At 38.6% G+C, this 22,513-nt stretch overlaps 2 protein-coding genes and 1 long non-coding RNA gene across 3 annotated transcripts; 1 reads left to right on the top strand and 2 right to left on the bottom strand.

Annotated features, from left to right (window-relative positions):
* Window positions 1–2,379: 2,379 nt before the first annotated feature.
* Window positions 2,380–3,048, top strand: LOC104215846 (uncharacterized). The gene is made up of 2 exons (XM_070157548.1): window positions 2,380–2,695; window positions 2,816–3,048. Exons 1-2 carry the CDS (start codon window positions 2,380–2,382, stop codon window positions 3,046–3,048), a joined length of 549 nt encoding a protein of 182 aa, XP_070013649.1.
* Window positions 3,049–17,190: 14,142 nt separating this feature from the next.
* LOC138878275 (uncharacterized) lies at window positions 17,191–18,445 on the bottom strand. The gene is made up of 3 exons (XR_011402523.1): window positions 18,019–18,445; window positions 17,787–17,936; window positions 17,191–17,711 (listed from the first exon to the last, which is right to left on the bottom strand). It is a non-coding gene; the product is annotated as an uncharacterized lncRNA (long non-coding RNA).
* Window positions 18,446–19,778: 1,333 nt separating this feature from the next.
* Window positions 19,779–22,513, bottom strand: LOC104228256 (probable WRKY transcription factor 21). Its single transcript, XM_009780695.2, has 3 exons — window positions 21,354–22,513; window positions 21,095–21,220; window positions 19,779–20,217 (listed from the first exon to the last, which is right to left on the bottom strand). The coding sequence occupies exons 1-3, from the start codon at window positions 22,124–22,126 to the stop codon at window positions 20,073–20,075; spliced, it is 1,044 nt and encodes a 347-aa protein (XP_009778997.1). The 5' UTR covers window positions 22,127–22,513; the 3' UTR covers window positions 19,779–20,072.

Here is a 22,513-nt window from a genome sequence, read left to right as displayed (position 1 = left end):
TGAACCGGGTATTAGATCGGGTAAGGGTCTCGGGTTAGGGTGATGAGATCTCGGCCGTTGGATGGACTTAATCCAACGGCCCTTGATGAAGGATGATGAAACGTCGTCGTTTGACGTAGCTGAATTGGACCGGACAGGCTATTTGGATTGGGCTGTGGGGGGGGTAATTTGATTTGGGCCTGGATTTCAATCTAGGTCCAATTTTTATTTTACAACTTATTTTATTTTATTTTATTATTTATCATTAAAAAATCCTAATAAAAATTATAAAACAATTTTTATCTTTACACAAAAATATTAATTATTTTACAACAACTATTAACACATAGTCAAAACATTAATCACACAGTAACATATTTAAAAATAGAACGAATGCATAATTTTTGTGATTTTATTTAAATTATCTTTCAAATACATAATTAAATCCTATATGCATGCAACATGTATTTTATTTTAATTTTCATTTTATTATGACAAACTAAACATTTACGGACATAAAACAAATATTTAACACCCCGCAAATTCAAAAATTACACAGTAAAAGAAATTTATTTTATTTTTTGATTTATTTGGGAGTAGTTTTCGTAAGGCAAAAATCACGTGCTCACTGGGGTCATCGTCTAGGTATGAGACATGAGCGCTGAGAACCATGAAGCGAGTGACACCTCGTGGATTGGGCCTATTCGATCAGGTTAGGATCAAACTCGTGCCGATCACACGATAACTGAGACAGAATTAAGTCAGGATAGTTGGAACTCCAAAAGTATAAAGTGAAGTATTTTTTTTATAAGAAAGAAAAAGAAAAGAATTTCTTTTAGAATATTCATAAACCGCTACTATGCAATTATTTAGAATTATTCTTATAAGCCTTATGTTTTACATGCATTTAGAACTTTTGCTCATAATGTATATGTTATTAAAGTTTCACCCCCTGTTGTTGAGACTCACTGAGTACAATGGATGGTACTGACGTTCTCTTTTGGGAACCTACGTTGGTCTGCGGTACAACGTAGGAACCGGATTTGCAGGCGAGCAGGCTACGAGTTAGGACTTCCTTCTCTTCCAGTGCTATTGGTGAGCTCCGCTTTTGTTCGTAGAGTATTCCTTAGAGTCATCTTTATTTAGTTATTTCTTTGTTACTTAGAGAACTATCCAGGAAATCTCATATTATGAGCAGTGCGTCAGTTTACCAGTAGAGGCTTCATAGACATAGTCGTTGGGATAAAATTCAGATGTTTTTGATAATAACTTAGCAGTATTTCATTGGTTACTATGAATAAAGTTTTGGAACTGATTTATTTAAATGTTTAAATTAAACAAAAGTATTTGGTTAGAGTATTGCCTTGTTGCATATAAATCTTGGAGTTATAGTAGATTTGATAAGCAGAGATGGTTCGCTCAGTCATATTTAGTGATCGAGTGCCGGTCCCGGCTTGTTCAGAAAATGGGTCGTGACAAACTTGGTATCAGAACCTTAGGTTTATGGAGTCCTAAGGGTCTATGAAGCCGTGTTAGTAGAGTCTTGTTTATGGGTATGAAACGTGCCATACTTATAAACAGGAGGCTACCAACATTTAGGAAAAGTCTCATTTTTCTCATACTTTAGATCGTGCAGTAGATCCTACCTCTAAGAAATTATCTAATGTATTCGTTTCTCCAAAACTCACAGAAATGGATCGTACTCGCAACTCTGACACCGACACTCAGTATGCTGCTCAAGAAACTATTGCTACTATTATGGATCAAGGCAGAACTAAGAAGGCTTTAACTCAGAAAAGGAAGGGTAGATCCACAATAGGGGTCCAAGTACCCCGAGTTGAACGTGAAGAAGGGGTGGATAATGATGAGCAAGTACCTCAGGATCCAGTGCTGCCCCCAACAGCAGCTCCGGCTCAGACAACTATATCCCCAGAAGTGGGTCAGATGTTTATTGTAGTCAACAGCGCTATGGAGATGTTTAAAGCCTTTATGGTCAACCAGAACGAGAGAAGAGATGAGATTCCACCTCAATCATATAGACAGAACAATTCTGAGTCCTCAAGAGTGAATAAATTTTTGAAGTTGAGTCCTCTAGTGTTCCAGGGGTCTATATTTGAGGAAGATCCGATGTTGTGGCTGGAGGGTGTCAAGTAAACCCTTCGAGTGATGAAAGCATTTGATGATGAAGTGGTGGAGCTAGCTGCTTACCAGCTTAGAGATGTGTCCGGTGCTTGGTTTGAGATGTGGGAAAAGGAAAGAGATGAAGATGATGGTCCTCCTACTTGGGAAGAATTTGAAGAGGCGTTCATGGCTAACTTTATTCCAGAAGAGGATAGAGAAGCTAAGGCTACAGAGCTCGAACAGCTCAAGCAACAGAATAAAAGTGTGCAAGAGTATTACATGGAATTCATAAGGTTAGCTAAGCATGTTCCTTACATGGTTAAGACTGAAAAAGCAAAGATTCGTAGGTTTGTTGACGGCTTAGCTTATCATATTAAGGATACGACATCAGCTGCAGCGATAGGAATGACAGCCTTCTCCTCTGTTGTGGGATTTGCCAAGCAGTTAGAAAAACACAGACAACATAGGAGAGAAGAAAAAGAGAATAACAAGAAAGCCCGGACATCGGGCAAGTTTAATGGTACATCCACCGGAGGTGGAAGGGATTCCTCTAATAAGGAGTCATTAGCACCAGCTCAGTCCAGTCATCAGTCAGGTGGTGGGTCTTCCTTCAAACATACTCAGAGTTATGGAAATCAATCTTGCCAGAATTAGAATTTTAGGACATCATCCTTACATAGCCAGAGTCATGCTGAGAAACATTCACATCATCAAGGTCTTTGTGGAACATGTAAGCGGCAACATTCAGGTCAGTGCAAGCTCAGGTTTCATGGTTGCTATCATTGCGGAGACATTGGTCATATAAAGGCCAACTGCCCAAAGTTGAGACGTAATTTTAGTGGGGGATCAACTCTTCCTTCTAGTTCCTCAGCTACTGTAGTTGCACCACCTCAGGCTCGTGGTTCTCATAATCAGACCGGGCATGGAGCAGGCAGAGGTGCAGATTGAGTTACTCAAGGAGAGGGACAACCTCGTTTGTTTGCTACACTTTATCATCAGAGTGCAGAGGCATCTGCAGAAGTTATTATAGGTATACTTTTAGTCTGCTCACATAATGTTTATGCCATAATGGATCCAGGTTCAATGTTTTCATGTGTGACTCCATACTTTGCAATTAACCTCGGACTAGAACCTGAACAACTTAATGAGCCATTCCTAGTATCTACTCTAGTTGGCGAGTCAGTGAAAGTCACCAGAGTCTATAGAGGTTGTATAGTTTCAGTCCAAGGTCACAACACCAAAGCCGATCTCATAGAGTTAGAAATGGTGGATTTTGATGTGATCATGGGTATGGATTGGTTGTCTTCCTGCTATGCCATGTTATATTTTCATGCCAAGATAGTCAGGTTCCAATTTCCAAATGAAGAAGTCTTAGAGTGGAAGGGTAGTTCAGCATCGCTTGTAGGTAAGTTTATTTCTTAACTTAAGGCACAACGAATGATCAGTAAGGGGTGTCTTGCCTATTTGGCTCACATTATTAATCCAGAATCAGAACCACCAGCTCTTCAGTCCGTTCCAGTTGTTAGAGAATTTCCAGAAGTTTTCCCAAATGACCTTCCCAAACTTCCTCCCGAAAGAATCATAGACTTCGCCATTGATCTCATGCCAGACACTCAACCCATATCTATACCTCCTTATAGGATGGCTCCAGCAGAACTTAATGAGTTGAGAGAACAGTTGAAAGACCTTCTTGACAAGGGCTTCATCAGACCAAGTGTTTCACCGTGGGGTGCCCCGGTCTTGTTTGTCAAGAAGAAAAATGGGTCTCAGGATGTGTGTCGACTATCGGCAATTGAATAAAGTTACCATTAAGAACAAGTACCCACTGCCAAAAATTGATGATTTATTTGATCAACTTCAGGGTGAAAAGTACTTTTCAAAAATAGACTTGAGGTCTGGGTACTATCAGTTGAGAATCAGAAAAGAGGATATATCTAAAACAACCTTTAGAACTCACTACGGGCACTATGAATTTCTAGTGATGTCTTTCGGGTTGACAAATGCTCCAGCTGCATTCATGGACCTCATGAACAGAGTTTTCAAGACATTCCTGGATACCTTTATTATTGTGTTTATAGACGATATTTTGGTGTACTCTAAGAGCAAGGAAGATCATGCAGAACACCTCAGAATAGCCTTGCAGACCTTGAAGGAGAATGAGCTTTATACCAAGTTTTCAAAATGTGAGTTTTGGTTGCAGTCAGTGGCATTCTTAGGCCACGTGGTATCTAGTGAAGGAATAACAGTAGACCCTCAGAAGACAAAAGCAGTCATGAACTGGCCTAGGTCGACAACGCCAATCGAAATCAGGAGTTTCTTGGGGTTAGCTGGCTACTATAGAAGGTTTGTAGAGGGGTTTTCCTTACTTGCATCTCCACTAACTAAGTTGACTCAGAAAGCAGTTAAGTTCCACTGGTCAGACGCTTGTGAGCGGAGTTTTCAAGAGTTAAAGAAAAGGTTGACCACTGCACCTGTATTAACCTTGCCGACAGGTTCGAGTAGGTTCACAGTGTATTGTGATGCCTCGACAGTTGGTCTCGGTTGTGTTCTTATGCAAAATGGAAACGTTATTGCTTATGCTTCCAGGCAGATAAAGAATCATGAAAAAGACTACCTTACATACGACTTGGAGCTTGCAGCAGTGGTGTTTGCATTAAAAATATGGTGACACTACCTTTTATGGTGAGCATTCTAAAGTGTTTACAGATCACAAAAGCCTCCAGTACATTTTCAAACAAAAAGAACTAAATTTGAGACAGAGAAGGTGGCTCGAGCTATTGAAAGATTATGACATCAATATCCTTTATCACCCGGGCAAAGCTAATATGGTAGCAGATGCACTTAGTAGGAAGTCAATGGGTGTCTTGGTCCATCTTGCAGTATAAAGGCGATCATTGGGTCGAGAAATTCAAAAACTAGCAAATGATGGAATTAGATTGGATGAGACCGAAGAAGGAGATATAACTGTTTATGCCTTAGCGCAATCCTCCCTTGTTGTGCATGTTAAGGCTAAACAAGACAAAGATCCGTACTTACTAAAATTAAAAGAAGGAGTCAGAAGCAAAGAAATCACTGCTTTCACTCTAGGAAGTGATGGAGTTTTGAAGTTGAATGATCGGTTATGTGTGCCTGATGTAGATGGTCTTAGGAAGGCCATAATGGAGGAAGTTCACAGTTCGAGGTACTCTATCCACCCAGGTGCTACCAAAATGTATCTAGATTTGAATGAGTTGTATTGGTGGAAAGGCATGAAGAAACAAGTAGCAGATCATATGGCTAAATGTTTAAATTGCCAGCAAGTCAAAGCCGAGCATCAGATGCCTAGTGGCCTAGCTCAAGATATAGAGATACCACAGTGGAAGTGGGAGATGATTAATATGGATTTCGTAGTAGGTCTACATCGCACATACCGTAAACATGATTCAATTTGGGTTATTGTAGACCGACTAACAAAGTCCGCACATTTCCTACCAGTAAAGACGACAGACTTCGTAGAGCAGTATGCGCAGTTGTACATCAAAGAAATAGTCTGATTGCATGGTACTCCAGTTTCAATCATATTTGATAGAGGCCCTCAGTTCACGGCGCGTTTTTGGCAGGCATTTCAGACTCTTGAAGATATGTTGCGAGTATGTGTTATAGATTTTGGAGGTAATTGGGATGATCACTTGCCACTTATAGAATTCGTTTACAATAATAGCTATCAGACCAGCATTGGTATGGCTCCTTACGAAGTGTTGTATGGGTGGAGATGTAGGTCTCCAGTGGGTTGGTTTGAACCAACAGAGGTGTCGTTGATTGGTCCAGAGTTTGTTTGTGAGGCCTTGGAGAAAGTTCAGCTAATTAGATAAAGACTTAAAGCGGCTTAGCGTCGTCAAAAGTCTTATTCTGACAAGAGGCATCGTGAGTTAGAATTCATGGTTGGTGATAAGGTGTTCTTGAAATTTTCACCAATGAAAGGAGTTATGAGGTTTGGTAAGAAAGGAAAACTTAGCCCTAGATTTATTGGACCTTATGAAATTCTAGAAAAGAAAGGAAACGTGGCTTATAAGCTAGCACTACCCGTTGAGTTGTCCTTTGTTCACCCTGTCTTTCTTGTGTCTATACTTAGAAAGTACATTCATGATGAGTCGCATATGATACCTGCCGATATCATAGAAATTAAAGAAGGCTTGACTTATGAAGAGGTACCTATAGAAATTCTCGATAGGCAAGTAAGAAAGTTGAGAACAAAAGATTTAGCATCGGTAAAAGTTTTGTGGAGTAATCATGATTCAAAAGAAGTTACGTGGGAGGTCGAGGAATATATGAGGAAGAAATATCCATATTTATTTGAGGAAAAAGATATGTGAACCTAGGTTTGGATTGACATTTATATTTTATTTATTAAATACAAGTTAGCATGTGTTTATGTCCTTCCTAGATTATACGTAGCTGTTGAAGTAATTTAGTTTTTGTCATAGTATATTTAGTTATTTAATAATTTAGTGCCATGCCAGAGTACATTTAACTTCTTAAATTGATTTACTTTTGCTAAAGTGGTGTGTTTTAGATTCTTGTTGGTTATTGTGGTACCTTCCTTGCCGGAGTGTGAGTAATTAATTTATGAGTTGTCTATGGTGCCTAAGAATGGCCTGTTATAGTATATTTGGTTGTTGTTGGTGTAGTTGTGGTATTTGCGACAGGGATATTTTTTTGGATAGTCCAATTTACAAGGGAAACTCTACCAAAAATTTTTAAAATTTAGGGAGTTAGCCAAAATTTTGAGTCCCTTAGAAGAGTAAGTAGTGCTAAGAAAACTTAAGAGGTTCAAGGACTTAAGGAATGATTGTTAGCTTAAGAATAAGGCCCTAGAAACATTCGAGGACGAATGTTTTTAAGTAGGGAAGATTGTAACACTCCTCAAATCTATAAAAGTTTCAAGACGCGCAAAATATAGAATTTAATTTAATTTTTTTTATTTTAAATTATAATTTTATTAAAGATTTAAGCCCTTGTGATTGATTTTTGAGTTACTTTTCTATTTATAAATAATTGGATATACAATTAGGGAAATGTTACTAATTTTAATATTATTAATTTTTTTAAAAGTGCGTATCATTAGTTATTAGTTAAATTTAAAAAAGAAGAAAGGAAAAAGGGCTAAAAGCCCATAGAAGGGCTCTGGAAAACAAAAAGGCCCCAAGCCTTAAAGAGAAACAGAACGTTCGTTCTGTCATTATCAAAAACGACGGAAGGCAAAAGCTTAGACGAAAAAGAACAATTTGCTCACGAAACAGAGGCTTCTTATCACGCAGGCAACAGAAAATCTAGGGTTCTTTACAAATCACTAATTCTTGAACTCAGGTATATAAAATTCCCTATTGTCAATGAGCCTACAGTAGTAATAGGTAAGAATTGAATAGTTATTCCCTTCTTTCTCTATATCAACAGTAAGTTCTGCGTCTATGTGTGAAACTTTAAATTAATTAAAATGCACTCGTTGCTGTAGAATCCATTATTTGACTGGTGTCAATTGGACTGGGGCTTACGTATTGGCTCGAGAAGTTTTGAGGTGAGTTTATATAATCCTTTACTAAAGTGGTTTAACTCACAAAAGCACGCACACAAGGTATTTGATGAATTGCATAAAAGAGTTAATATATACTTAATTAGAGTAGTAAGTACCTATTAGCTTAGAATTATTTTCTAGCTAAAGTTTAGATGATTATTTGGATGTATGAGCATAAATTTCAGATTTTTATGTTATTCTTATATGCCATTTTCATGGTGAAAATTCATGAAGGATCAAGAACCTTTATAAATACTTTTGAATGTTTACTTCATTCTTATGTCATGCCTTACATTTCAGGATACCAGTATGAGTATGTATAAAAGATTTAGACTTGAAAAGTCACAATAAGAAGTTTTAGAAAGAAAAGATTTTTGGGAGTATCCTTTATACTGAGAAGGGGTCATCGTCCAAGCCTAGAGTCCTGACCAAGGCATTGACTTCCTGAAACTACTTGTGCCAAAGTAGGGAGCACACGACCCGAGGGTCTCGTTGCTGAGAATTTACTTAGCCATGCTAAGGTATGAGACATGAGCACTGAGAACCATGAAGTGAGTGGCACTTCGTGGATTGGGCCTATTCGATCAGGTTGGGATCGAACTCATTTCGATCACACTGTGACTGAGACAGAATTAAGTCAGGATAGTTGGAACTCCAAAAGTATAAAGTGAAGTATTTTTTTTATAAGAAAGAAAAAGAAAAGAATTTCTTTTAGAATATTCATAAACTGCTATTATGCAATTATTTAGAATTATTCTTATAAGCCTTATGTTTTACATGCATTTAGAACTTTTGCTCATAATGTATATGTTATTAAAGTTTCGCCCCCTGTTGTTGAAACTCACTGAATAGAATGGATGGTACTGACGTTCTCTTTTGGGAACCTACGTTGGTCTGCGGTACAACGTAGGAACCGGATTTGCAGGCGAGCAGGCTACGAGTTAGGACTTCCTTCTCTTCCAGTGCTATTGGTGAGCTCCGCTTTTGTTCGTGGAGTATTCCTTAGAGTCATCTTTATTTAGTTATTTCTTTGTTACATAGAGAACTGGCCAGGAAATCTTATGTCTTAAGCAGTGCATCAGTTTATCAGTAGAGGCTTCATAGACATAGTCGTTGGGTTAAAATTCAGATGTTTTTTATAATAACTTAGCAGTATTTCTTTGGTTACTATGAATAAAGTTTTGGAGTGGATTTATTTAAATGTTTAAATTAAATAAAAGTATTTGGTTAGAGTATTGTCTTGTTGCATATAAAGTTTGGAGTTATAGTAGATTTGATAAGCAGTGATGGTTCGCTCGGTCATGTTTAGTGATCGAGTGCCGGTTTCGGCTTGTTCAGAAAATGGGTCGTGACACAATTATATACATGAGTTATACTACAAAAGTGATTCGGAATACCTCTTTTTCGAATTTTTTAAATTGAGAATGAATGAAGATTTGACTACCGAACCAGGCAATAAAAGAGCTCCACTACACGACAATACCTTTTTTAACATAAGTATAGCGCATATATTTGATGCCTTATGCATATTTGTCTTTTCAACTTCAGGTATGGCGCATCTAATATATGCACTATAGCTATACTTTGACCGCCTTTTAAAAATCAGGTATAATGCATGTAATACATGTGCTATACCTTAAAGGACAAACGTGTCGTTAAGGTATAGTGCATATACATAAAAAGGTCACCAGTTACTTTTTTCACCTATTTTTGTGCTTTTAAGTCCAAAAAACTACACTTTGGTTCCGGACTGGATTGAAATTTGTGGGAGGATCCCAATCTATTATCCAACTGAGGGACCAACATACACGCTGAACGGCGGATATGCCGTACGGACTCCATAATATCAATGAAAATAAAAGCCTCAATCACAGTGACTAGCGACTCAAAGATTGTTTAGTGTATATTTTTGACATAAAGATAGAAAATGCTGTTTCCAGCTTTTGCGCCGCTTTCAAATCAGGCAGCCAACCACAGTAGAAATGACGGGAAGGGAAGATATAGAGAGAGAAGCAATTCTTCAAGCACTATTTTTTTTGGTGCTTTGTTTGTCATTATTCCACTAGCAATAATTTCTTGGATTTTGTTTTTGCCATTGGGACATGACGTAGAAACATGCCCTTTAACAGGGAACATAACGTATCCAATTGTTGGGCGTAACAACTCACAAGCTGAGTCCGAAACTCAAATGATGTCATTTTGGACAAAAAATACGCTTTTACAATTAAAAAAAAAATTACCTTTCTACATAAAATGCAGTATAATATTGTATTTTACTTTAATGGAAAGCTAGTCGTTAAAGTAAAATGCAGTATTAATTATTTGTTTTATTATAGGAAAACGCATTATAATATTGCGTTTAAGAAAAACGTAATATTATACTACGTTTTCCTTTAATAAAATATAGTTACGTCTTCTTCCCCATGACAGAAGCAATCCCCATTTTTAAAAAACCCTCCCCTACCATTTCTGCCCCCCCCCCCCTCCACCACGCGAATAAAAAATTTTTTGGGCCCACGCGTCACACAAAAAGTGAAGAATGTAGGTCCCGCATACAACCCAAGTCTTGGATTCCTTCTTTTGAGATCAAAATTTTAAATTTTCGATATTTCAAAAAACATAAATCAAGGTATTGCGATTTAGTTTATGTCGAAACTTGTAGAGCATATGCATATTTGTTTTTTGAATGTGTTTCCACGTTGATTTGTGTTATGTTTGCGATTAAATTTGTATGTTATTTTACCCGAATTAAATTATTAGCGTTTTAAAAAAATAGTTAAAACTTGAGAAATAATTTTTATTGTTAATGAAATTGTTCACAAATATCTTTTATTGTTTTATATGTAATTTTGTGAATGTTATGTTCATATGTTTGTTGTTTATATTTAGTTTATATTATTTATTTGTTTAAAGAATAGTGGTCTTTTAGCGTAGAAAACTATAGAGTCTTATAACGCAGTAAAATATAGAGTCTTTTAGCGTAGTAAAATATATAGCCTTTTAGCGTAGTAAAATATAGAGCCTTTTAGCGTACAGTCTCTGTAGTTTAAGTATCTACTTATAAAATATAAAGCCTTTTACAAAATTAATTATTTAATTTATAAAATAAACTTACAGAACTAACAAATTAATATATGATGTCAAATTAAATACGAGCGTGGAACTCATAGTTGTATATCATGTCCAATTAAAAATTAATTATTTAATTTATAAACTAACAAAATTCTAAAAATATTGAAATTGACACACAAAAGAATTAAGGATAGCTTGGTGCTATTGGGCCTGAAATATCGAGTCTGGAACTCATAGCTAATTACTCTGTCAAATTAAATAATTAATTATTTAATTTATTAAACTAACAAAATTTTAAAAATATTGAAATTGACACACATAATAATTAAGGATAAATTGATGCTACTGGGCCTCAAATATCGAGCCTGGAACCTCTATATAATTACTCTATCTAATTAAAAATTAATTATTGAATTTATTAAACTAATAAAATTTTAAAAATATTGAAATTGACACACATAATAATTAAGGATATCTTGGTGCTACTAGGCCTCAAATATCGAGCCTGGAACCCATAGATAATTACTCTATCTGATTAAAAATTAATTATTTAATTTATTATAACACAAACACACAACTAATATTGTTTAAATTACAGTAGACGACATGGACTTGCCGCATGTGCATCCTGGACCAGCCGCGGATCAGATATTATTGTTACAGGGCGACCATAGGTCCGTCTATGTATGGGAGGGACATCTATTGGATCAGACTCTCCGCGCAAAGAGATCGGACGACTTGTGGGATTTTTTCAGGGGGAGAGTTTTCCATGCCCGCGTAGTCCATCACCTGCGTGTTACGGGCTTCCTTAGGATTTTTGAGATTGGGCAGATGCAGCTCGACTGGTCTCTCATCACGGCGTTGATAGAGCGGTGGCGACCGGAGACACACACTTTTCACCTGCCCACTGGAGAGGCCACCATCACGCTTCAGGATGTTCAGGTTTTTTATGGGCTGCATGTAGATGGACTGGCCGTTGCACTGACCTAGTATATGAGAGCTATGACGCGTCCCCAATATTTGGATTTGCTGGGGCAGTATACTGGTTTCAGATCACAGGGTGAGGCTGCACTTAGAGGGGCAGTCGTATTTCTGTGACAGCTATCAAAGAGCATATGGAGGTATTGCACCCCAACATTACTGGCGAGACAGAGGATATCCATATTGACCGGTACACGAGGTTGGCGTTGTTCCTTCTTTTTGGGATTGTCTTGTTCCGAACACTTCGGGAAATCTAGTGAGTCTGCGATTTCTGCATCATCTGCAGCAGCTAGATGAGTTACCCCAGTACAGCTGGGGTGCTGCTGTTCTAGCATACCTATACAGGAGTATGTGTCGGGTGAGCATGGGCACCCAGGTGGACATATGTGGTTTTCTGCCGCTTCTACAGGTGACAACATTTTCGAATACTTTGTTCATTACTCCGATTCTATATAGTCAAAATGACTCTTAAATTTTACGTCAAGCTTTTATCTTAGGTTTGGGCCTGCAGCGGATCCTGCCGTTGCAGCCACCCCTACCACCACTAGAGCCGGGTGTAGCACCTCTGTTTCTCCCTCTAGCTATGAGGTGGGTTCTCCGGCATGGGAACTACCGAGGGAGTGATGCTCATCATAATCTCCCCCTTATCAGGGATGTGTTAGATATGCTGGTGGTCGCACAGGTAATATGTACCTAAACTTACTTGTTATAAATTCACTTGTGGTGCGCATACTCACTTTTATGTTATTATTTGATAGTTCATTTGGACGCCATACAGCGACGAGTTGCTAGCTCATCTGCTCGATTATTGCTCGATCGACCGACTACTTTGGAGCACTTCCGTCCCGATGATGTGCCTCGATGTGGTGGAGCATCATGCTACAGAGCGTGTACTTCGCCAGTTTGACCGTCCCCAGACTATACCGGGGGAGCCTGGATGGGTGCCTACACATTATCAGCGGGATGATCATACTAGGGTGGACGATGAATTTGTAGGATGGCTAGAGGCGCAGGTCCATATTTGGGACCAGCGAGAGGAGTTGATTCCGCCACCACCATCACTGATCCAGGAGGAGACTATTGAGATCTATACATCATGGTATCGCCGTTACACCATACTGATGATCGGGAACCCCGTTCATGTACTTGGCGATCAGTACAGACCATACGTCGGGAGGCACAAGGCACTAGTATATTTTTGTGGGATAAGTCTTATAATTGTGATATAGTGTTATTTAATTAATATTTTAAATGTTGTGTAGGCTATTGGGCATCACATGTTCTACCAGTTGGGATATGAGATGCAACAGCATGGTGACAATGCTGCAGTCGTTGAGTATGGCGGGCAGGTGGAAGAGTTGGCTCTCCGGACCCTGCAGCGATCCAGAGAAGGCGCGAGGTTGGATCACGAGGCTGAGTATGTGGTGCCAGAAGAGCACCATCGGGGTAGGCCTGTCCCACAAGGCAGGGGTAGGGCACGAGGCAGGGCTGACCCATGAGGCAGGGATGTCCCACGAGGCAAGGGTGCCCCATGGGGTCGCGGGGGACGGCGAAGAGGTGGTCCCTATCAAGGGGGCGTTGAGGCACCTGTCGACCCACCTGTTGAGGCACATGATGAGGATCTTGGAGATGAGGATCTTGGAGATGATCAGCCGGGTTATTTCCCGCAGCTAGACAAGCCTTCCAGCAGCATGCCGTCGTACAGCCTTCAGCTGTCTCTGCCAGCATCGCAGGTTACCCAGTCAGATACATTGTTGATCACAGGTACATTTGACAGAGGTGTAGACCAGTTCTTTTCAAGCCCATCTACCGCAGCTGAGGATCGGCCGACCCGAGACGTGGATGGCGGGCGCAGGTTGAGTTATGCCTCATCCCCGGTGGTTGATACGGATTTACCACAGGCGCAGGTATGTTTGTATTAATGTAAATTTTCAATTTGTTTTCTTTTCCTTAATGATTTGCCATAAATTAATTTTTAATTTTCTTATTAAGGCTTCGTCCCAGCCCATCACGGAGGCCACTGTATGCGATGATGAGGACACCATGGATGTTTATACTTAGGAGGCCGACGAGACCATGGTGAGAAAATGTTTTTGACTTAACACATACATTACTAATATACATTTTCACATGCTAAGCTTAGTAATTATTTTGTAGGTTGCTGACAGCCCGATGGCCCCTTCTACCGATCCTGCTAGTTGTACTGTCGATGTTGCTATGCATCCTTACATAAAGAGGCGACTTGATAATGATGATCCTGATAGTGTACCCGGGCGACAGGGGATGCGACTCAGGCCAGCGGCTGCATTGAAGCACACAGGCTGCGGGACTCATTAATTTACTTTTGTTTGTATTTTATGTAAATACTACATTATGTAAATAATGACAAGAATTGTATTTTAACAACAATTTTATTTTAACAGAATTTGAACAATAATTTTATTTTAATAGTACAACACAAACACAAACATAGCAAACCTAAAGATACACATAACAAACACAACAATACAACTAATGAAAACCCATGACAAGGGAAACAGAAAGATACACTATTACGCCCAACATGTACATGTCATTGTTTAGTCGCGACCGCCTAGTATTCTCTGCTCTAACCACTTGAGTTGGTCTTCCAGCTTTTTTTTTCTTCTTCCACCTCCTTGAGTTTCGCCTTCAACTCCGCAACTTCTTGTTTGGATTTTCGCTCTCTTTCCCACTGCTTCAAACACAAATTATGAAGATCTTGGAGCTTGTCTTTGTAGTATTCCTGCTGACAGGGTTCATCAACTCATACCTCAAAACTGGATGTGGGTTCGTCGGGTTGCCTATAAAACTTGTTCATACACGCCCAGTAGCGGCGTCCAGCTTCTTCCCAACAATCGTGCATCATGCATTTTTTGTCGCACTCGCACCTTGGGACATAAAGTGGTTGTTGAGACATTTGTTAAAGAGAAACCTTGGTTTTATGAAAATATTTGCTATTGGTTATTGTTAAGCGCAGAAAATAACTAGAATGCGCCCGTTATTTATAGGCAAGATTTCAAACAAAACGTAGTATTATACCACGCTTTACATATTAAATTTTTATAAAACAAAACAGCTTTTTGATAGTCGGTTCAGCTTTTTCCAGAACAACAAGCCAACACACAAAACGTAGTATTATACCACGCTTTACATATTAAATTTTTATAAAACAAAACAACTTTTTGACAGTCGGTTCAGCTTTTTCCAGAACGACAAGACAACACACAAAACGTAGTATTATACCACGCTTTACATATTAAATTTTTATGAAACAAAATAGCTTTTTGACAGTCGGTTCAGCTTTTTCTAGAACGACAAGACAACACACAAAACATAGTATTATACCACGCTTTACATATTAAATTTTTATAAAACAAAATAGTTTTTTGACAGTCGGTTCAGCTTTTTCCAGAACGACATGATAACACACAAAACATAGTATTATACCATGCTTTACATATTAAATTTTTATGAAACAAAATAGCTTTTTCGCAGTCGGTTCAGCTTTTTTCAGAATGAAAAGACAACACAAAAAACGTAGTATTATACAATGCTTTACATATTAAATTTTAAGAAGGATAATAAAGGATGTCTTGATTTTATAGTTTTTTTTTTAAATTTTTAGATTCGTCTTCTTTACTAACACAAATATGTTGAATATTTGAACAACCATATCAGCATCCCAATTCAAAAGGTCATGTTAAAAAATAAGATGTAACAAGATTGTGGAACATAATTTTATTTGATAGATATTGCAACATACACAAGTATAGACACGTATTACAAAAAACAATACGAAAACAAAAGACTAGGTGTATCCTTGATAGTTGGGTACATTGGACGAACTTGCACCAGGAGTTAGATTACCACAGCCACGCACACCACCTGAAGGACATTTACTATGTTCGTGTCCTATTTGCGATCATATGCCATATTTACGCGCATAAACGGTGTCACCAACATCCATTTGATTCCGTATACGCGTTCTCTTTTGCACTTGCAGCTTGCGCAAATAGTCCTTGTCACATACCATTTTAAAAGGTTCTGGCGGCCAATAATGCTCAGCAACCAATGGTTGCAACTGCCCACCATACGTGTCTACGTATGCAGCAACACTGTATTGCCTATCAATATAGTTGGTTGCCCCTAAACCAACTTGTTGAAAGCACTTCAAGGCATGTGGTAGATGGTCCATTTCCCACAGGAACACAACCTGCTGGCTTCATTCACCATCTATAGATTATTCCCCCGGTGTCCGCGAATAGCGGTCTTAACTTCAAAAACACCCCGGTCATGATAGTACTGTAAAAATGAATGTCAATGTGCTCGCCTCCTGTACCTTTCAAATCTTCTCATCGATATTGGCATAAATTGAACACCCCTGTCCATCAATGCCGATGCAGCTCCATGCCTTTCAATAAACCTCTTCGCAATCTGTTTGAATGTCATGCGGACCATGGCATTGACAGGCAATCCACGGGCAGACTTCAACAAGCCGTTGAATGACTCCGACACATTTGTAGTCAGGGCTCTCCATCGTCTGTCGTCATCACCATGCAATGTCCACATGTGAAGATCATGTCCCATCAGCCAAGTATAGGCTCGTGGATCTAATTGTCGGATCGCTTCCATGCGCCTCATGAATTTGCACTGCTGGTGCTCAGTTGCAGCCATCCATATTAAATCATGCAAGGCCTTGTCAGGATATTTCTTCTAGAAATTGGCCTTCAGGTGCCTCACACAGTAACGGTGGTATGCATAGGGTTCCTTCCATTCAGGAAAATGCTGTACAGAACTTAAAATATCACCATGTCGATCAAATATTAGACAAATACATGAACGTTGTTTGACAACGTGCTGCTTCAAGTGGTTCAAAAAAGCGTCCACGTCTCTTCGCTTTCGTTGGCACAAATGACAAAAGCTAGTGGAAATATTTGTCTGTTGGCATCTACTGCAACTGCAATCAAAAGCTTAATATCATACTTTCCATAGACATGAGTACGGTCCATGGAAATTACAGGACGACAATGCACAAAACCATCAATTGCTGGTTTAGATGACCAGAACACAGTTGAAAATATATTCGCGTCTGTCCGGACTCCGCTCACGCCTCCATTCAACAACAGTCTCGGGGTTAAAGTGTTGCAGTGCGGTCATGTACCTGGGCAGAGATGAAAAAGACTTATCCCAGTCGCCATAAATAAGTTCAAAGGCACGTTTGCGATCGAGATATGCCTTTCTTTTGGTTATAGTACAACCATACTCCTGGTGGATGGCTGTAATACACTCTTTAATCTTGAACCTAATGGACACTTCCAAATATGGAATTAAGACAAGAGAAATCAAGTCTACATCTAGGTTGAATTGATTCTCATTGAATATGTCCATTTCACATCTGTGGGTGCTAATAAATTTACCCATTTTCCACAACCTTGATTTCTTCTTGCTGGCACGCAACATCCAGTGACAACCCATAAAGTCTCTATGGCATACACCCTTGTATACCTCCGTAGTTGACTCCCTTACCGTCATCTCACGGCACTCTCTTACGCTGTAGATTTTTACAGCCCTGATTAGGCGAGCTTTATCGGGGAAATACATGCCCTTTGCTAGCACCGCTGGTCTAGACTCATCCCACATTGCTGACCGAATTTCGTCATCATCCCTTGTGAGGGCATCCACGTCCGACATACTTGGCAGATTATCAAGGTCGGGAATATTCCGCTCATGAAACGGCATGTGGGACTCGTACACTCTTGGTCTACCGGGAGGTGGATGAGCATGCTCCCTCGTCAGCTCAGATTCGACATCCACTTCATCCTCGTCATCATCCTCATCAAGGAAGGATGTGTCATCTCCAGACTCATCAGCATTGTTGTCGTAATCACTATCATCTTCATGACTCTGCGCATCTGCCAAATCACGAGTCAATACATCGTTTATGGGCAACTGTGTGAGGTCAGGAACATCAAGTTGCTCGTTTTCACTGCACAAAAAGAACAAAATGATAAGCTACTCAACTAGATAAATAATTTACATATAGCTATATCACTTTACTTACAAGTCGAACTGTGTTGATGTTCCATGATGGACATTTTCTTGTTGGTGCTAACTCCCGGATGGACCACCGTAGTCCAACACGCCAGAACTACGCATATTCCAACTAGGAGCGGGGTCATAACTTGTAAAATTCATATCCGGACGGTACCCCCTATGAAAAATATGAGTGTTAATACAAATCCAATTCAAACATAAAATAAACATCGTTAAAGCGTAGAAAAATTGAAGTTTACCAGTCGTCTTGTGTATTATATAAAGTCGAAAAATTATTTTGTGGCTGCTCATTCGCCGGTGGTGACAAGTTTAAATCAAGGCAAGCTCTTTCATCAGGAATCTGTCCGGCAAAAACTGCTCCAGAATAACCATCCGATGACTGGGGGTTATCCCTACTATGCACACGCACATTATTGGGAACGTCTTCAACCTTGACGTACATTTCCAACAATTTTATTACAATAAATTCCCTGTATTCATCCAGAATCTGCAAAAAATCTCTAAGAGTTTCATCATCTTCGATGTTAAACTCAGAATAATAAGCAAACCTTTGCGGAGTCACAGAATATGGAAATCTACCGGTTACTTTAAGGTTCACCGAACATTTCCTCACACTCATTTTTTTACATAACAACGATATCAATTTATCGTACTCCATTGTAAGTGGTAATTTAACATGACACTGTGGAGGTGAACTATACCTCACAGAGTTATTCTCCATTACAACCTCACCCCCCCCCCCCAAATATAATGAAACCCTTTTTTTTGCCTCTTCAGACATTATAAAAAAATATTTGGTAAGAAGAGAAGTATTAACTGAAGTTTGAAGGAAAGTTTTGAATGGATTTTTATAAAATTCTAACGCCTTTAAATAAGGCAAGTCCTAGCTTGGGGTGCAGAATTTTTTTAGGTAAAACACAATATAATACCACGTTTTATATATTTGAATTATTGTTATGTCAGTTATCCGCAGAACACTTATTGATGAGCCCAAAAATTAGTGTAAAACACAGTAAAATACTACGTTTCACCAAAACGTAGTTTTACACTAAAAAACAAATTGTCAGCCCTGCAGAACATTTATTTGGTGGGCCCAAATTATTATAAAACGCAGTATTATAATGCATTTTACTAAAATGCAGTATTATACTGCGTTTTACTTTAACGGCGTATTATACTACGTTTTATGTAGAAATGTAAGTCTTTTTTTTTAACCGTAAAAACATATTTTTTGTCCAAAATGGCATCATTTCAGTTTCAGACTCCTCAAAAACTAGCTATCTCTGGACCATTTACTTACTACTGTACTAAGTACTCTTTTTTGACGCAACATTTCTAACATGGACTTAAAAGCAACCAAATATTTGAATATATGAGACATGATTGCCCATAGCTCCAAAGACTTAAAAAATTAGTGGTATCGGTATAAGTCTTCTATATTATGTGAATCAATATATGAATACGATTCTCATCGTCTCCTTTCCAGAAAAAAATGAAATAACTTCAGACATATTATAGAAATTAATAGGTCAAAAAGGTAGTGAAATGCATAATTCTAAAATCCAATCAAGGCAATATTCATACATTAGCAACGACATCTCTTTCTTCCAAGCAAACAGCTTTCCAATATAAAAGAGCATTGATTCTCCCTAGGAGAGGTACATATATTCCTCTATAAACAGCAATTTTTCTTTTTCTGCGACCATCATGTTACTACCTTTTCTTACCCTTTTCCAGCAGGGTTGGGTGTGCGGTTTGGAGGGGGTGGGGTGGCATGGGGGTTGGAGGAGCAGCAGCAACAACAACAAATTGGAATCACACAGGTGCGGAGGTAGGGTCCAGGGAGGGTAGTGGTAGGCATACATTACTCCTACTTTGGAGGTTGGAGGATCAGATCTTTAGCAAATATAAATTGACTTGACAGCAAAACCAATCTAATATTAACCCTAAAACCTATATCCTGAATAATATCATAACATAATAATCACACAGTAAGAGATAATTTGCAAAAATCCTAACTTTTTTTACTGAAAAGGAGTCATACTTGATCAAGATATTCTTACAATCAGGGAACCTCAAATCCCATATGGCATCATCTTACCTGAAACTGCCTTCGCATTTCCTTCTACAAAACCTAATATACCTTCCAATTTCAACTAGAATCCAGCTTCATCTGCACTTCAAAGCTTAAACAAGCAAAATATGTACAGGAACAATTGAAGCCGGTCAAAAATAGAGTATGAGAAATTTGTCGAGTTTTGTGATCATCTTTGCTAGCATTTCCTTAAAGTTGTCAAGCATTTGCCGATTGAGATGGCAACCTAGGATGGTTATGTTCTCCCTCGTAAGTGACAATAAGCATTGAAGGCTCTTCCAAACATCTCTCGACATGTTTCCGTGCAGGACAGCCTCTCATGCTACTACACTTATAGTATCCCCTGCAAAACCCAAGCAATGTTTTAGACATTAGTTACTTTCCGAAATCAACCCGAGTCTGTTTTGCTTGAATCATAGCAATTGCACAACTGGAGCAGCAAAGACCGAACCACAAATCCCAGAAGCAATGTGACATTCTCCAGTTTAGCAACATTTTGATGAACAATATCAACCATTAAAACATCCCTTTCAGATGACAAGGATGGTAAGGAAGCCAATAAGTTAATCCTAATGAATCGTCCAAAATATAAGAAATTTCAAGGTGTTGCTATCTCCACCACATAAATAAGATAAACCATGACATAAAAAAGCAAAACAAAGTGGGAAAGATGAACCGGTAATAATGACACATCAACTTAGCTAAAGGCAGATCCAGGATTTAAGCTCTATAAATTCAATTTTTAAGGTTCTTAGTATTGAACCTGTTGCATTTTTAAAGTTATGAGCTCATATCTATAATTTCAAAGTTATGGGCTCAAATATATAATTTCTTACAACTTTAGTAGATTTTTACACATAAATTTATACTCTGCATCAGAAGTATTGGGTTCAGATGAACCCGGTATTTATATATTGCATCCGCTTCTAAATTTAGCAGGAAAAAATAACACGGTAGTAAATACACAAAGTCCAATCATTTGGGATAAATGTAACAGAAATATACTGAAAGTGCACTATTATAAGGTTGTGCGAAAGAGATGATAAGGTAATTTTGTGACAGAAAACAGAAGCATAGACAGACATTATACACAATAACTCCGGTAATATATAGATGCAATCATGGAAAAGCCTAATGCAATTAGAGTGATACTAATAGCTCAAGTATGCAGACAGTACTGCTAATTTAGGTGTGCATCTTACAGGAAAAAATCCAAATACCTAGGGTGCGGAGAACCTTTGATCGGCTTCTGTCCATACTTTCTCCAAGAATACTCATCGGGAGGAATATCGGCTAGCTTGTTACTTATAGCAGGAACCTTGATTGATCTTTTTACCCTGTGTTTCCTGTTAAAAGATAACCCGTATGCTTGTAACTACATCTAAGACATAAAAAGATGCAAAGGGGGAAATATATGATGCCTAAAATTACATACTAAAGATGCAAAGGGGGAAATATATGATGCCTAAAATTACATACCTCTTCTTTGAACAGTGACATCTACTACTGCTTCCACATTTCACAATTCCCTCCTCTCCCTTTCCAGAGCACCTTCTCTTCTGTTGAAATGAGCTCTGATCCGCAGAGCGAGAAGCTCCAATTAAATGGAAGGCATTACCATCCAAATTAGCAACACTACCGTCAATACTCAATGAGGAGATAAAAGACCTAGTGGATGACATGGTCGGAGTACACGTTGAGCTATCGAAATTTAGACTAATCCCACTATTGCTACGCCGGTACATCATATCTGCCTGTTGTTTCAATTGCTGCTGCTGAAGTTGATACTTCAACCTCTGCTGTTGCTGCTGTTGTTGAGCAAAATGAAAGCTTGAGGAAGGTGTTTGTTTGGCTAAATGAAGAGAGCTTTTATTATGTGAGCTTAATTCCAGTAAAGGGTATCCTAACGTAAGAGTGCTTTTCACATTAGAACCAATTTCTTGAACAGGAATTTCAGGAGATTTGACAGGCAGCAACTGAAGGGCTTTAGGGTGATCATCAGTTTTGCAAGTTGGGTTTTCTAAAAGGAGGTTTTGAGGAAAAGGGGTCAGAATTTTCTTGGCTTTTCTTACTCTTGCATGACCCAAATTGGAATTTAGAAGGGTAACCACTTTCTTGAATTTGTGAACAGCCTCTCCAGTTTCTCTAACTAAATTTCCATACTGTTTCTGATCATGTTGTTGAGTTAACATACTAACAACTCTATGACAACTCTCAACTGCTACCCTGTTAGCTTCCTCAATCTCCTCCATTTCACTAAAAAAAGGTACAATAAAAAAAGAAAGAAAGAAAGAGCCCTAATTCCTAAAATAGAAGAGATTCCAACCAAAAGATACAACCCAAGAAAAACTAAACATCCTTGAAATAATTTAGCTCAAGAAAAGTAGCATCTTGACAGCATAGCAGATGGAAAATGAGAACATACAGTGAAGGTAATCAGCATCCAACAGAGGTAGCAGAGCTATAACATTGAGCAAGAAAGAAAACAAAGAACAGACCTTTACTTATGGGGTTGTGGTGTCAACTGTCAAAACCCTAGATTCTCCAATCTCCATAGGGCTGTGTTGATGGAGAGAGAGAAAGGAGAGTTTGGGAGGCGTGAAAGAGAAGACTTCGGTTAGCTAAAGAAATTTACATGC

This window comes from Nicotiana sylvestris, chromosome 9, assembly GCF_000393655.2.
Source record: "Nicotiana sylvestris chromosome 9, ASM39365v2, whole genome shotgun sequence".
NCBI lineage: Eukaryota > Viridiplantae > Streptophyta > Magnoliopsida > Solanales > Solanaceae > Nicotiana > Nicotiana sylvestris.
This window is presented reverse-complemented; position numbering and strand designations above follow the sequence as displayed.

Bases quoted from the DNA above. Each gene is read 5' to 3' on its own strand.
- LOC104228256 (XM_009780695.2), bottom strand. From the start codon at position 22,126: ATGGAGGAGATTGAGGAAGCTAACAGGGTAGCAGTTGAGAGTTGTCAT. The intron at 21,221-21,353 runs GTATGTAATTTT...ATCTTTTAACAG, and splicing joins TGTCACTGTTCAAAGAAGAG to GAAACACAGGGTAAAAAGAT. The intron at 20,218-21,094 runs GTATTTGGATTT...TGGGTTTTGCAG, and splicing joins AAAGGTTCTCCGCACCCTAG to GGGATACTATAAGTGTAGTA.
- LOC104215846 (XM_070157548.1), top strand. From the start codon at position 2,380: ATGGAATTCATAAGGTTAGCTAAGCATGTTCCTTACATGGTTAAGACT. The intron at 2,696-2,815 runs GTGGTGGGTCTT...CACATCATCAAG, and splicing joins TCAGTCCAGTCATCAGTCAG to GTCTTTGTGGAACATGTAAG.